General features: G+C 41.7%; 2 protein-coding genes across 8 annotated transcripts in view; one reads left to right on the forward strand and one right to left on the reverse strand.

Annotated features, from left to right (window-relative positions):
• Nucleotides 1-444: 444 nt before the first annotated feature.
• LOC133226533 (galectin-related protein A-like) lies at nt 445-5,578 on the reverse strand. Of its 2 annotated transcripts, XM_061380193.1 has the most exons (5): nt 5,189-5,578; nt 2,714-2,802; nt 1,766-1,940; nt 1,233-1,418; nt 445-703 (listed from the first exon to the last, which is right to left on the reverse strand). In XM_061380193.1, exons 1-4 carry the CDS (start codon nt 5,381-5,383, stop codon nt 1,275-1,277), a joined length of 603 nt encoding a protein of 200 aa, XP_061236177.1. In that variant the 5' UTR covers nt 5,384-5,578; the 3' UTR covers nt 445-703; nt 1,233-1,274. The 2 variants fall into 2 exon arrangements, with proteins under 2 accessions (XP_061236177.1, XP_061236176.1); XM_061380192.1 differs by having other exon boundaries at nt 445-1,418; nt 5,189-5,577.
• Nucleotides 5,579-6,243: 665 nt separating this feature from the next.
• ZFYVE26 (zinc finger FYVE-type containing 26) overlaps nt 6,244-15,823 on the forward strand; it is a 47,664-nt gene continuing 38,084 nt past the window's right edge. For 3 of the 6 annotated variants that reach the window (XM_061380097.1, XM_061380098.1, XM_061380099.1), the window contains exons 1-8: nt 6,245-6,437; nt 6,898-7,110; nt 8,498-8,576; nt 9,363-9,452; nt 11,349-11,901; nt 13,219-13,346; nt 14,204-14,368; nt 15,466-15,554. In XM_061380097.1, the coding sequence (XP_061236081.1) occupies nt 6,920-7,110; nt 8,498-8,576; nt 9,363-9,452; nt 11,349-11,901; nt 13,219-13,346; nt 14,204-14,368; nt 15,466-15,554 (1,295 nt within the window). In that variant the 5' untranslated portion in view covers nt 6,245-6,437; nt 6,898-6,919. Of the gene's footprint in view, nt 6,438-6,897; nt 7,111-8,497; nt 8,577-9,362; nt 9,453-11,348; nt 11,902-13,218; nt 13,347-14,203; nt 14,369-15,465; nt 15,555-15,823 lie in introns of those variants that run through there. The other 3 variants (XR_009729523.1, XR_009729522.1, XM_061380100.1) reach the window with 2 other exon arrangements.

The following is a 15,823-nucleotide window of genomic DNA, read 5'->3' on the forward strand; positions in this document are numbered from 1 at the left end:
TCTCCTGTGCTCTTTAAACATGATTTTTCTCAGAAGGCAGTTTGAATATATGAAAATGACGGTTTCATGCATTGTAAATTTAGATTTTTATAGAAACTGAGACATTCTCCACAACACCAGAGGGTATAATGGAATGTGTAAGATGAATAAAACACCTAACCAGCCTGCTGATACCCTATTTTCATAAAATTCTTCATGTTATCTGAGTACCCGTATCTGACAGCCAGACTCTGCAGAGACTCCAAAATCACTCTGAAGACAGCATGCTATACATCTTCCCTGAAGTCACAGAGGAATTTGATAGCCCTTTATCCACAGAACCACCTCTTTGCAGATTTTTTGTTCTCTAAGTTATGTACCAAAACCAAAAAGCCTCTTCATTTAAAATCTTTTCCTTCATGTGTTATAATCAACCAATTATAACAGAGCCAAAGACAGCAGCTATAATATATGCTTCTATATGTATTAAAATAGCCATGTATTTAGGACTTTTTTTTCTAAATACGCAGCAATGAAATAACAGCACAACACTGACGTGCATTCAAATATTTAACAGACCTGGTAAAGAAGTTTGCCAGCAAAGATGCAGTTTTAATTAGGTATAAGAATGTGCAATGCAGTTTGAGCTACAGATACCATTTCCTAAGGCTGGTCCAGAGAAGACTGAAATCCACAGCTGTTGAAAACTTACAATTCATGCTACCTGCAAGAGACAGGGGTGCTGGTAAGGCATTTATTGCTCTGTACTAGGAAGCACAGATGGCTTTGTGCTGATTGAGCAGAGCTCCCAGGAAAACCAATTCCTGCTGATAACGTGAACCCTGCTGCGGCCCACCAGGCTCCATTATTCACTTCTATGAAAAACTCTTGCTTCTCTTTTCTCAGACCCACCATCTGCACACTGCCCAGTTCTAGTCATAGGGTAACAGCCACCCCACTTCAGAGGACTGAGCTGCGCCAGCTGACATGCCAGGGCGGTTAGGGGATGTGAGATGATACTGCATAGCATCATAAATCTTGCAGTTTGTGAGGCCAAAAGGGTATCTCAGCAAAGGCTCTCTGATTTACCAGGAGAGTAAATCAGGACCAGCCACAGCCCTGCAACTGCTGAGTGTGTATGAGGAAAAAAAAGTGTATATTTCAAACACATCAGCAAATTAAAAGATATAGTTCCCACTCTCCAGAATCAGCCAGGGGGGAAAGATAAACATTTCTCAGACAGAAAAAAGTACATTTGCCTCTGTCCCCTGCTGATATTGTGGTTTCTTTTTTTTTCAAGCCACTTTGGTAAGTTTGATGTCCCCTGAGATCTGCAAAGCTTTCACCAAGTTCAGGGGCTGAATGCGGTGAGTGAAGTCACAGAGCTGCCGTCCATCAAGCAAGACTCGTATTTGCTGATGTTCACATAAGAGCTCCATCTGCAATGGAAAAGGACAGGGGAAAGTGCTAAAGATCAGCATCAGAGTTGATTTTGCCATCATGGACTTAGAACCCCATGTGACGGGGATAGTGAACCACAAAGTCTACCCATTTTTCTAAAATGCCCCTAATAAATAACCTACCCTCTGTTGAGATGATTCTGTAAAGCTCCTTATAGTGAGTTCTCTCTCTGAGACTAGAGAAGGGCTTGAAGTGTTGCTCTCTGTGTCATAGTAGACCACTTAACCCACCAGTGTCAATAGTTAGCTATTTGTGGTCATATATGTAACCTTCAGCCTTTTTTTCCTCCTTTTCTCCATTCTATTCATAATAGCCCAAAAATTACCTTAAATGTGTCGCCTGCTGTAAATGGGAAATAGGGAATAGTCTTCTCTTCTTTTCCCCACTTTCCAGCAATTCTTGCATTTCGGGTGATGGATTTGTCACTAAAGTTGACTGTAAATAACAGTCCGACATCTTTGTTTGCATCCACTGGATCACAGAGCAGTGTCACTGAAAAGCTGAAAAAAAACCCCAATTAAACAACAGGGTCTTTCAGAAGGATAAAACGACATGGTAAACACAGCAGATGCCCGTAAAGATGAGAGACAGCCCTTGATTTCTTGTCATGCTGAAACATAGGACTTCTACAGGCTTAGAAGCTGCAGAAAGGTATGAGAACAGTCTAGTCTTTGTTTTTCCTCCAGTTTTCAGTAGGATACTAGTGACTTTTGATGTTGCTTTCTCTCTCTTGTGACTGAAATCAAACCAACATTTGTGCATGAGCCAATTCTAAGTTGTGTCTTGAAAGAGGTTACAGCAAAGTCTTTACCAGTGGAAGCACTGGAGCTGACCACAGTAGCTGCAAGAAAGTGTAATGATAAGCATAGTTGCTGTCATCCTCATTAAACATATCAATGAACCTGCATCTCTTGTGGCAAAAAACACGAGTTTTTAAATGGTGATGATTCCAGCCCCCAGCAGATGACCAAGACTCAGGTTCAAGGTTGCACCTCTTCCTGGAGGAGAAATGCCACTTGTGTGCCCCTCCATTTTGCACTAGATAAGAGCAAGAAGTAGGAAATCCTGACAGGGCAGTCAGAAAGGCTGAACAGTGAATTCTTTCTTGCTCTTTTAATCTTAGTCTAAGAGCAGGAAAATTAAAGCTATAAATTATGAATCTGTTTGATTTTCTTCCCCCAAAGAGCATAGACTCTCAAGAAATCTTTTGAATTTGGAAGACAAGTAGGAGCATGTGTGACAGGGTGAACCTCCCACCAGCCCCTTTACCTACCTCTTGGGGTTGGAGTGCACCATTCCTATGACTGTGAGTTTCATGGCTGGTCTCAGGCCACCTTTAATTTCACCAACATAATGCTCCACCTGCAGGGAACAGTGATAGTGTGCTGCAGTAGGTGATGCTGTGGGGTTGCTTGGGTCACCTCATGTCATTTGATCTAATTTTTACATGTACAGAAGAATTGAAAAATATTTCTGAACTAAAGTACTTCTGGCACTTTCAGTATAAAATCTGTCAGTTCTGGTATCCGAGTGAAGCAAGAAGGCTGCCATAAGTGAACGAATGACTGGTAATGAGGCATCGGCTGTCAGGATAAGACAGACAGCTCTGGCAGGGCAGTTTCTGACCAAAACTGCTGTCAGTAAAAAGAGTGGCCACTGTTGGAGCTCTGCCTGACTGATAGGTGACGGCGTGCCTCAGGTGGCTCTGGGAACAGCCACCACTGACTTTAGGTGACTGATGTCACTCCTCAAGACTAGAACAGGTACTGCAAGTGCTGTGGTGACCCACACAGAGTGCCAGGACCCAGATAGCTGACACATGTGGGATGAGCCAGTGATGGCTGCTATGCTGTAATGATACAATACATCTGGTTGCAGCACTCCATGCGGAACATCAAAGGCTTTGTGGCAGCATGATGCAGAGGGCAGGTTCTCTGTGAACTAACTCTGCCAGCACAAATATGTTAACAGATTTCAGTAGGCTAACTTGACACCAGCAGGCTTTATACCAGGCCAGGTAGCCTCTGTTCTCCACTCTAAGACCATGAAGCCAGCACAGATGCTACTGAGCTCCTGTGTGTTGACAGAAACACAACTGACCTCACAGATGATCCCAATCATACCTGTCCCCATCCGTTTATATCAAAGCCAGAAAATGGCTTCTTGGTGGAACTACTTTTGTCCCATTCAGACACCTGTAGTTGCAAACTCCACCCAAAGATAAGAGCTGTATTTACTTTCCAAGTCCTACCCTAACAGCCTTGATGGTTGGTGGAGAAATTAATACAGGTAATGGTTGACAAGGAAAAATAAAAGAGAGATCCTGGAAAAAAGTGTTACGGATGATCTGAGACTTCAGTTTCAGAAATGGCTTTAAAATGTAAATGCCAGAGTAGTATGCTGTAGCATGTAATCACTCCCTATGCAGATTCACTTAGAAAGAAGCTCCTATAAAACACTAAGCGTTATTAGCAATTTGCTTAGCACTGATAATATTTCAAGGCGATGCACAGCAGACCCTATTGTAGATAAAAAGTGTGTTACCGTTCCAGTGTTCCAAGGTTAAAAGTCAGACATTTTTTGCTAGAAGACCTGCGCAATATATGCATGGTTTAGTATTTTGACTATGAGAAGCACTACATCAGCATGGAAACCCACAGAAGTCTGCTCATAGTAAATGGCCTTCTATTCCAGTGTAAGTTGCTGTGGGTATTTTAAAACCATTTTTAAATGTTGAAAAATATAAACAATGTTAGATTTTTACATTATTGAATGCAACCTTGCTTACCAGAAACACAAATCCAAGATTTAAACTGTTTTGCCTACACTCCATTTCTTAATTTCAATATACTAGTTATGTTTTCTGCTAAGATGATCTTAAACAATTTATTTTTCCACCTTGATATTAACATCTAGCAGCCTTTAAAGCTTCACAGATACATTAATAAACGTCTAATTGCTAACAAGGGCAATACTAGAAGAAAATAACTTAGAAGTACCTTCAAAAATGACAGGACTACTGGTGATGGTTAATAAAGCAATTTAGCCTTGCAGAAGTGGGCAGGTATATTTTGAACTTTGTAGCAAAAGAAGAAGGTCAACCACCTGAACCGTCTTAGCTGAGGGTGCAGCTCCTCAAGTAAGGAGTTTGAGTGTAAGGAGGTACTTCAAACTGGATAAAGCAATTACAGAGTGGGTAATAAGCATAGGAGATCCCAGGCTAAGTGAACTTCATCCTCCACAGGTCCTGTGTCCTACTAAAGCTCCTTCCTTGCCTACATGAGACAAGATATAAAACAATACCCCAAACTGAAAGCGTACACTGAGGAACTGTTTGTGCAGAGTTGCACCATAGTAAGTACCATCATTAACCTGCTCATGGCAATGAGGTTGGAACTACATCATCTTTAAAGTCCCTTCCAACTCAAACCATTTTATGAGTCTATGATTAAAGGCACAGGGAATCAGAATACATCAAACACACAATAACCATATGGTTTCAACACTTAAAGCTCATCTAGCACCACTGAAGTAAGTTCAGAGGCATGACTACCCACAGCCCTTTCTCTGCCAATACTGACTTGAGAGTACAGGTGAAAAATACCCAGGATGCCGCAGGAGGTAATGGTACAAACTCCCGCAGTGTCTTACACAGTGTATTGGTGGGTCTCTGAGCAGATGCACATGAACGTAGCCCCCTTCCCATATTTTCCATTCAGGAGCCCTGAGGACTCACTTGGTCACTTACTTTGGGACACCTCTCCTCTGTCATCACCACTCTGCCTCTTACACTTGCCGTCGGCCACAGCAGTCCCCGGAGGAGTTTTGTTTTTTGTGTCAGGACAAAAGCAAACAAAAAGCCCAGAATAAAGGGAGGATGTTGGGGGTAGCTTATCTCTGCCAAACACTGGCTGGACACCACCCAGCCAAGCAGCTGAGTCATGGTCCTCTGTGCCTTGTCCCCCTGCAAGAGCTCACAAATAGCATGGCTGATGACAGTGAGAGGGCTGGGGGAAGAGCAAGGGTGGGCAGGGCCCCGCCACCCCACACAGGAGTGCCTGGCAAGCCCATGACTGCAGCTATAGATGTATCTATACCTACAAGTTCATGAATTTAAAACTACGTGTGTGTGTGTGCATAGCATATTGTATTTGTATGTGTAATTCACATAAGCAACATGTAATTCATTTACTTGTATAACATTTCTGTCCTCTCTCAAAGGAAAGGACAGAATATATAACATATATGTATATTCCCCGTATATGTTTACTTACATATACATAATTAATAGTATACATTTTGTATATAATAGTATATATGTTTTGAATATATATGTATATATGCATGTATGAATATATATATTGAATATAAGTGTATTATATACGACTAGTATATGTTTTGAATAAAAGTAATAGTATATTTGTATATATAATAGTATCTATGTAAATAAGTATAGGGAATATATAATAAAATATATATAGGGATATGTTATATATATGTAAGTAAATATATATAACATAGCCCTATACAGACCTATATAAAGTGAAGCATACATACAGGGTAAATGATAACTCCCTATAACACCCCCGTACACAGCCTCCCCTCGGACTGACGACGCACGTACCCCCCCACCCCAGCAGTACCCCTCCGCACGGCACGGCGCCGCAGCAGGGCGGTCCCACTGCGCGCCAGGAGGGGCACAGGTTCGTGCGGGAGCCAATCAGAACCACGAGAGGCCCGAGGCCGGGGCGTGGTCAGATGGGAGGGCAGGGCTTGGCTGCCCGGGCTCCTGAGGCGGTGTCGGGCTCTCCCAAGGAAGATGGCGGTTTATTTACATTCCGCCCCAGCTCGGCCAATGGGCGGATGCCTGCCCGCGTGCCCGCCCGGCGGCGCGGTCAGCTGAGGCGGTGCCCAAGATGGCGGCGGCGAGGGGTGGTGTTGGCGGGCAGGTGCAGTAGAGCTCAGCGTTGAGGGGGTGGCCGCGTCCTGCCCGACAGGTAATGCGGACCGCGCCAGGACGGGCCCAGGGGCCCGCCGAGCCGAGCCGAGCCGAGCTGAGCAGGGCCGGAACTTGCGGAGGAGGGCAAGGCTGTAGCCGGGTGCTCGGCAGAGTGCGCGGCCCGGGGCGAGTGGTCGCCACCACCCCTAGAGACAGTCCCAGCCTGCCGGGGTAGGCGGCCCGGGGTTCGGGCGGTGGTGTGGTGCGATGAGAGCATCCCGCGGGCCGCTGGGCTCCACCGGCTGGGGCGATCATGTCTGAGCGGCAGCCGCGTTGTCAGCCCGCAGGTGCTTGTTGGCGCCTCACCCCTCCCCTGTGGGAGGAATCCCCCTGAGGCACGGCCTGGGCTCTGCCTGTCCCCGCCCCGGGCGCGCTGTCAGTGCGAAGAAGAAATAGGGGTAGTGCCCCACAGCGCCCTCACCTACCGAGCCACCCTCGCGTATATCACCCTGCCCCAGGTCACCAGCCCGTCCTGGAAAGATGCACTGTTTTGGAAATGAGGAAGCAGTGTCTCAGGAGCAGCTGTTTGGGTTCTTCTGCGAGTGTGTACGGCATGGAGACTGGGAGCTTGCACAGGCCTGTGTGCCTCAGCTGAGCCAGTGGCACGGGGATGGCCCCGAGAAGGTGGAAGCAATTCTTCAGGCTCTGGTAGCTTGTCCCATGGGAATAAGGTAAGTAAAGGTACTGGTTTGGTTCAGTAGGCTCAAGCGTGAAATGAGGAAGAGCAAGCAATTTAGCGGTGATTGTTGGAGACAGGTAGAATCTGGAAAGCACCACTTGCTTCAATGCTGAGGTGTCTTGGTTGCGTCTAGGTGTGCTATAATCTGAACATTGACATCTTAGCATTGCTCAAGCACTTAGCAGGCTGCCCAGCCCACTGGGATAATGAGCTGTGTTTATATATACAGTTGACTTGGTGATTGCATTTCAGAACCGATTTTGTTGGATTTTACTGAAGGATAAGAAGGATAAGGAACATCTCCTGAAATTGCATTAATTCGACAGCTTCAGTTAATTTAGAAATGAAACCAGCAAGATCAGCCCTGCATTATTTAAATTGTTCTCTTGTTTCTAGCTCTTGAAAGACCTTGCAGTTTCTAAAAAACTTTAAAAAATACCAAATTATGCTATTAATTTTTTTTTGTTCAATTTCTCTCATGCTCTATTCTGAAAGGGCATTGCTTTTACTCAGTCTTAGTTAGTTTTGATCTTTGCTTTTCAGGTAGGTGCATGTGAAGGGTGACTTCCTAGCACTTCAGGGAACATTGGTATTCCCATTCTCCAAGCAGATGTTCATTAACATTTGTGTAACATTTTGGTAAAATTCTAAAAAACAGTTAAGGCTGACGACAATTAAATTAGTCTGGAGGGAGGTGTGCACATGGTTCGATAAATTTGCTGATGGCCATGTGAGACTTCAGCATTTTTGGTCTTTTTATCTTTGATAGTTGGGCTATCCCATCTAAGGGCTTTTGTTAGCAGTGCTCAGATTTTTAAAGACCCATAAACTATCTTGTGCTTTTTCCTTTTCATAGTCCCTCTGACAGTAGTGAATATGTTCCCTAACTAATACATATGTGTAGCTTTTGGAATGTGTGTACATGAAAAGTTGATGGAAATTAGAAGTATTCTCTGTTTAATTAGTACATTACTTCACTTTTAGTCTGGACATAGAAATGCAGTTGTGCTGCTTTGACCTGACATTGAGTTTCCTTTTTTCTGGTAGAACTAGACAGTACAGGAAGTATCAGTATTTGGCAAGTGGTTGGATTTCAAAGAAATCTGCTCAAAGAGGGCTACACAGGCTGAACTTTAGACCAGAAATAAATGCCATGGTTTTGCAGCAAATAACTGTGGCAGTAGTGTTTGATATCTTTCAGATCTAAAAGCAGTTAGTTCCACAGCAGATATCATTTAGTTGATGTGTAAGTAGTAGTACCACTATTCTGGTTTCTCTGCATAAATATAAAAGTCCAAATGACCTCTGACTGTTTTCCTGGATGTTAGAAATGGGAATGACCTTGTATAATCCAGTGTATGTCTTTACTGCTTTTGTAGATGGGAACAGAATTCTAGCCCATGGAGAACTGCATGGCTTTGGCTTCTTGTACTGGAAAAATGGCTTGCCAGGAATCAGGTACAGAAATATCTAGCTGAATTCCGTGGGCAAAATGCCTTCCTAGTTGCTTATTTAAGCTATAGGCTTTCCCACGTTTCACAAAATCAAGGTAGCTGGAAAGGCACACTGCTTTTCCTTTTAACAAACTTGTTAAGAAACAACGGTTAACCTTCTCCACACTGGGGAGAAAAAATGGAATTTTTCTTTTTTTTGTTCAGGTAACAGAAGCTGGCTTTTTAGTATTGAGCATTTCTGTAAGTGGAAAACATGAGTGTATTGGCTTTCACATTTGCACACATTTCTTACACTAAAGATAATATAGCTCAGGCATGAGACACATCTTTATAAGCTTTAGATGGTGAGGGATGTGCTGTTTACATTGCTGTTTTCAGACAGGTGCAGTAGGTTTCATGAGTAAAGGAGAAGCTCATCTATCTTCTTTTTTTTTTTTTAATTGGTACACAGGATGTGTGATCATACTTTTTTTTTTCTTTATTTTTATTGTTTTGTGCTTGTCCTACTTAAACTTGCATTTTTTTCTTTTCCTTCTGAGGAAAGATCCTCAAACTGATGGCATTGCAATTCCTGACAAAGCGACACTCATCTCTGTTTGCAAATATATAGATAAATGGAATCCATTGGTGCAGGAGCATAACCTAATTGTAGAATAGCTTCTAATTGAGAATTAGGTATCTGCTGAGAGACAGTTCAAAATGTTAATGAAAATAGATTGGGTTTGTATGTAATGTAAATAAATAAAAGTTTTATTGATTAATGTCTTTCCTTTCTCTTACACTATTCCAGAAAACCATTCCAGTTGTTCTTCAAAGAGAAACTGAATTTTTATTGTTCTTGGAAGACCTACAGAAAGATGTCTCTGAGGAAGTCCTAAAGGTGAGCTACTTAGTATTCCCTACTTCGTGTTGTTATTTATGAAGAACGTCCAACTTTGTCAGGTTTGGGGATCAAAATTAATGGTTCCTACCGACTTAAGTGCCTGGGGTGGTAATGTGTTATTAATCTTCTAGGCAGCTGAAAGAGACTGTAATTTAGATCCCTTTCTGAAGTTAACCCAATGTGCCTGCAAGTGCTTTCCCTGGCTAGAGAGAAGGCTGTAGGCAGGCAAGGAACAAGCTTTTCTGTGTGATCTTTCTAACATACTTCAGTCCTCACTGCAGCTACTTGCCACAGACTTTTATCTATAGGCACCTTTAGTAATCATGAAGTTAAAACCCACTGTGAGCCAAAATAAACCATAGTTAGCAGGCATATTTTACAAGTATGTCTGTTTTCTTCTTCTTCCTTCTAAGATCTCAATTTCCACCTTCTATGCACTCCTTTCCCCCATTCCTGGAAGTTTTTTGGGTGCCGTAGTGTTACTACCGACATCATGTGGTAATTGGTATTGATGTATACTCTGAGGTCAAGGACCAGTTTTTCTGTAATTCATTAATACACGCAGACTGATTTATTTGAGAAATACATGGAAATACACAAAGGTGGATTAATATCAAAAGCAAGTATAGGGTAGAAAATCAAGAAAGTTACTAACTGCAGAACTGTCCTAATTTGGCATTGGTTACAACAGAATTAGATGTGACATAGTATGTCGAATGTCCTCAGATGTTGCTTCTGGTTTTATAGGTTCTAACTCTTAAAATAATTTTTTTTGCTTGCCTTTTTTAAGTTGAAAATTAAAACTTACTATATCCAGACACCATTTGCAGCTTTTAGATACAAATAAGGAAAAGGTTTCAATATTTCTCTTAAGGATACAAAATTAACAATTACAGGCTGAAAGCAAGCAAGGTAAACTTGACAGTTGATTGAAATAAGTCTGCTTGAAGTCTGTTCATGACCGCTGAAGTCTGTGTACTTTACCATCTAACCTCTAAGGTCGTGAAAGATTCCACTATTGTCTACAGTTGCACAGAAGTAGGAGATCCAGCAACCTCTTTTCTTTGTCACAATTACTGTCAGAAGCATGTTAGTAGATAGCGCTATGTTTTGATCCAGCAAATAAAGGATGTTGTGGACTTGTCTTCTACTGCTAATATTGTAATTTTTGCATACACCAATCACATCTCCCTTCCATATTGCTGGAGTTGTCTGTTCCAGCCAAGAGCAGCACTTACGTAGTTCTAGAAGTGCCACAACTGCTCTTTAACTGCTGTTCAGCTGGGTTGTCCCTCATGTTCCCACCCCTTGCTGTGAGAGCTAATAGGGTTTTTTGTTGTTGTTTGTTTTCCCCTTCCTAGTTTTGGAATTGTAGGTTTGCTTCTGTTAGCAAGAAGACTGATTGTTGCTTAGCAAAGAAGTCTGTGAGATTGCGTCTGAGTCTGGTTTAACCAAGATTGAAAAATTAGCATTGTTGAAGATGAGGCAGTTGGTAGATGGTATGAATCGGTAAAAGAAGGATTTAAAAAAAAAAAAAAAGGCCTGGACACTAATCATGAAAATTGTGAAGATACAGTCGCATTGATAACACTGCCAAGAGGTAGAATATGGTAGTGCTTTAGCCTTTAGAAGCCGTCTGTGCTCTAAGGTGACTTGCTTATGAGCACATGGCCCATATAATGTAGTTGTATATTATAGAATTCTTTATATTTTGTTTTGTATTCAGGCATCTCCATTCTTCTAGGAAAGAGACAAGGTGGATCTCCTCGATTATATGATGGTTGCAAATTGATTTACCTTCTTGCTTTCAAGTTTCTCCTATTTTTTTAAATAATTTAATGAATATTTTTAATGGAGTCTGAAAGGCTTACTCGTTTATTATGTCCCTACCAGGAACTGTTTGAAGCATTTGAGTGCACCCAGAACAAGCACATCATGGATGGGAAAAGAAGAGATGGCTGTTCTCACAGATTCAGTTTGGATGTTGTTTCAGCTCTCCGGAAGCTTTTGCTGTGGGCTCCCCAGAGGGCAAAAGCCCTGCTGGAGTTCTTTCAGGAGGAAGGAAGCACACATAGCTCCTCGCTCCAGCAATATTGCTCTCTACAAAACATCTTTGTTGAATTTCTTCATGACTCCTTGAAATCTCTGAAGAGGCTTCAGTGCAGTTCTGAGATGTCAGCAGAACTAGATCAAAGAGAACTAGTAGATACAATTTATGCTGTTCTTAGTATAGTGACTTTTGAGGTGGAGCAACAGGCATATGAAGTACAACACCTATTCATGGAGCTCTTGGATGTGTGCTGGGCTGAGGGAAGCCCACTGAGGGAGGAGAAGCTACTAAGCTGTATGCTGAGGAAACAGAACTATGGCTTGTTAAGCCTGTATAGCAGTGTTCTCATAGAAAGAATAAGAGAAAAATTTTTGGTGTCGAAGTCAATGCAAAAAGGTTTGTTTCTCTTTTTGCTTTAATTTAAGCTTAACAAAGCGTTTGAGACATTAAACAAGCAAGTTGTAAAGAAATCGGGCAGTGTTCTTGCTTAAGGTGCCTTAACAATGGAGTCTTGTAAAAGGTGATGATAAAATGATTTAAAGCAAGGAATTGGCATAGGAGCCCCAGGGCTCTCCCTGTATTTCTGCAGTCTATACTGCTTTCTTTTGTGAGGACTTCCTTTACCACCCTTTCTTATGCTTTATTTTAATTTAATCTGCTCAGCATTTCTCCTGCTGAATATGTTGCTTGTAACTAAAAAGTTGACTTTTTATATGCATATAAAGTGTATAAGTTCACCTCTGGCTTGAGGTTATCTGTGTTGGAAGATGTTCTGTAGCAAGCCAGTAACAGTTCAATTACCTCAGTAACCCCCAAACTTTCAAACCCCTTAATAATGGAAAATGAAACTTCTAGCAGTGTAAGGAGATATAGAGTGGCCTAATAGCCTAGTTGGAAAGAAGATGCAGTTTGATTACCTGCTCACTTGCCAGAGCCCAACTGTTGTTTTTGTATCAGCTATAACGTCACAGCTTCTGTCTAGCTCCCTATGTCTGGTATACTTACTTGAGGATCTCAGTTGAAGCTGAATGGTAGTTGGTGCCCATGCTCTTGTTAGGAAAGTGGCAGGTGAGAATGCAAGGAAGGAAAAGCTAGACTGCCTACCCCCTACAATGAGGTATAAACCAGTGGGGTTTGTGTCCTCTTCCCTTCGCTCAGGCATTACTGAAAGGAAGTTCAGGCTGGTGTGGTGTGGCAGACTGGCATTTCTGATAATAACTACAGTTAGTGCTTCCACATGAGGGAAGAAAACTGGAGGTATGGATACTTTCACACTCACTGAGTGTAGATCACTTCTCACTTTGCATAGATCTGAGAAATTCCTGTGCTGAGCAAGTCTTTGCTAAGGCCCTGTATAGCAGCATAGTGTCTCAGAGCACAAATGACACCTCATGCAACAAATAAGAAGCATACAAGGGAAAGAAAGGCAGTACGACCTGAACTAACACAAACCACCTGTGTGCTGAGTAGGCTCTTGCTATGTTAATGGCTGTGCATACAGTTTCCTGGTTTCCTACCTGACTTGTTTAGTTTCTATGAAATTTCTCTGCTTTGGCTCAGTATAATGTCTGAGAGTCTTAACTGTTAACATGTAACAGCTGGTAAACATTGGAGGAAATGTTAAGCACTTCTCAGTTTAATTGAACAGCAATTATGCTGCTTTCAAAGGCCTTCCTCTGTACTAGAAGGAAATGTTGTTGTGATGGTTTGCAGGTTTATCTGAGCAGCTGGATACAGAGCGAGCCGTGATGTGTTTGTTCTCAGATCCCGAAGAGACTTCTTGGAAGACAGCCTATTTCTACTGCTTGAGCAGCAACAAGCACTTTCTGGAACAGATTCTGGTATGGCCATAAAATCATTAAGTGGGAAAATCAGCAGTGGCTAAAGTCACTCCCTGTATTGAACATATCTTGGTGGTGCACAGAAATGTTTTGTATTCAAGTAGTGTTTACTAGGGGTTATAATTTACAGGAGCAAGAAGGTTAACTGGTGATAACTCCCCTGCTTTTAACTGTGGGATGAATTAAAAACATTCAGTAAGATTTTTAGAAAAGCTTATCTACATGCAGACTGAAGATTAGATCTTCAGGCTTTGATAAGTGGTATGTTCTGCTTATGATTTTGTTGGATATGCCAGTTGATTTACCCCATGACCTTGAACTCATTGCTTTTCTTATTCTGGTAGACTTGGGCCAGTGAGACTAGTTTGCATGGTGAAATTTATGTTTTAAAGAGCTTGAAAACCTGGTGAAAAATACTCAGGTATGAAATAAATTATTTGAATGTATTTTCATAGGTAGAAGAAAAAGAATACAGGTAGGTGATCGCTGTTAAAGTTCAGGTTTTTAAGGCTGAATATATTTCCACTTCTAAGTAACATGCTCATTCAAGTTTATTACATAATGCTCTTGACAGAGACATGATCAATATAAAGAATGTAAAGATAATGTACTCAGGGAGTATGAGTTGGCTCTGTAGTAAGCATATGAAATGACTTTTTTTTTTTCTTTGTGGCTGTTTTACTGAAGTGTAAACAGATGGCTTGGAAAATACAAGTTTAGGGACATTCCAGATGTGGAACTTCACTATTTTAGTGAAGTGAAATAACACTGAAATGGCTGCTGGCTTACATAACCTGCCAGGCATTATGGGCCTCTGCATTTTGGAAAGATAAATGCTACTTCATTTTGTTTTGTAGGTGACTGCATTAACTTTACTGAAGAGAGAAGACTACTCAGGCCTGAACAGCTTATTGAGGAGAGAATTCAACCCCCTTAGTCGCCTCTTGGTATTGCTAGGATGGACACATTGTCAAAGTGTGGAATCAGCAAAAGCATTGCTGTGGACTCTTCACAAAACTCGGGTAAGTCAGCAGAAAGCAAGTAGCAGTATTGAAGTCCGAGTCCAGATAATGCGATTTGCTTGCAAATATGAAAATAATTAAAACGAGGGAGTTTCCAGTGAGAATATTAATCTTTGTCCAAATGGAATTAAAAAAGCTAAGGTGTTACAGTTGAGTGGAGGTAACATTATTGAACACTTGCCTTTGTTCTTACTCCTCAGCTTTGAAGGGATTATGATTGCCCAAGAGATTCTGAAAGTTTATCTTGCATAAGCTCTTCACCCTTTGCTGTTAACATGAGAAAGGCAACCGTGGTTGTTGATTGGTTTTGAAAAGAGCTGAGGGACATTTCATCCAGTGAATCATCCCTGCATAGTGAGTGACTAACTCTGGTCACAACTAGCCTGAGTTCAGCAGCAGGGTAGCTGAATTTCCCATACCCATTGTCAAAATTAAATGATAAATTACAAGAGCTGTGACTGCAAGATCTGCCTTGTTTGGGGGGAGTTTTCATCTTTGAAGAAGAGAGAGAATTCTAACTCCAGTGATGTCTATCTGCAGGCAAGTGGCATGGAGAGCAGAGGTGGAAATACAGAGAGCTTTGTGCTGCTGGGTCATTGGGGCACATCTAGGCTGGGATTGCGTTAAGGGAGTTACCATCTATCGGTAATAGACTGAAGATCTATTCAATAGCCTCTGCAAAGTGAAAGTCTTAGATCTGATTTAACGGGCAGGTATCTGTGGTAAAAACGCACATGGTAAAGGAGAATAACTGTCTGCTACCAAGCATATTATCTGGTTTAGTACGTGCTTAGTTCTAGAGGTTAGTGTCTTACACTGTTACTAACAAGCATTAATTTGCATTTTAAAAGCTAACCTTGAAAAGGGGTATAGCCACCTTTCCGTGGTCTGTATGTGTGTCACATGGAGGCTGTTTCTGATACTGCTTCAGAATAGCCCTTCCTTGCTGGCTTTGTAATAAAACTGTCAGTTTTCTGTACTTGAAAGTTACCATCTGGATAAAGAAGACTTGCGAACATCCTGCGTGCCATACAGGTTGGTTCTGATGTAAAGGGGATTTGTTGTAAAGGGATTCTTTCATTTGTCTTTCCATGTAGGATCTGTGCAATGATTTGGTACTGAAAGACTTCTGTGATGGGCTGTGGTCCCAGGTGGAAGTTTTTGAATGGTGCATACAGCAAAACAGGTAGGACTTTTTACAAACTGTCTTGCCAAATCTGCCTATTAGTTAATTTATGTATGCAAATAGAAACTGTGTTCTTTTCTGTGAACCTTGGCTGATCATCTCATGATTTTATATGACAAGCTCTTGAAATTGCTTCATGGGAAATGCTGTTTGCTTTTCTTTTTAATCGCAGTAGTTTGGTTGAATCAGAATTAAGAGTGGGAGATACATTTTTAAATGTATCTGAGATACCTTAATTTGTTTATGCCACTTTTTTGTTTGTTCTCTCT

This window comes from Neopsephotus bourkii, unplaced genomic scaffold (assembly GCF_033783945.1).
Source record: "Neopsephotus bourkii isolate Nb327-2 ecotype Australia unplaced genomic scaffold, CSIRO-AGI_Nbou_v1 NB_1792, whole genome shotgun sequence".
In the NCBI taxonomy this organism is placed as follows: domain Eukaryota; kingdom Metazoa; phylum Chordata; class Aves; order Psittaciformes; family Psittacidae; genus Neopsephotus; species Neopsephotus bourkii.

Bases quoted from the DNA above. Each gene is read 5' to 3' on its own strand.
- LOC133226533 (XM_061380193.1), bottom strand. From the start codon at position 5,383: ATGACTCAGCTGCTTGGCTGGGTGGTGTCCAGCCAGTGTTTGGCAGAG. The intron at 1,941-2,713 runs GTAGGTAAAGGG...GTTTTTTTTCAG, and splicing joins GTGCACTCCAACCCCAAGAG to CTTTTCAGTGACACTGCTCT. The intron at 1,419-1,765 runs GTAATTTTTGGG...TTTCCATTGCAG, and splicing joins CAGCAGGCGACACATTTAAG to ATGGAGCTCTTATGTGAACA.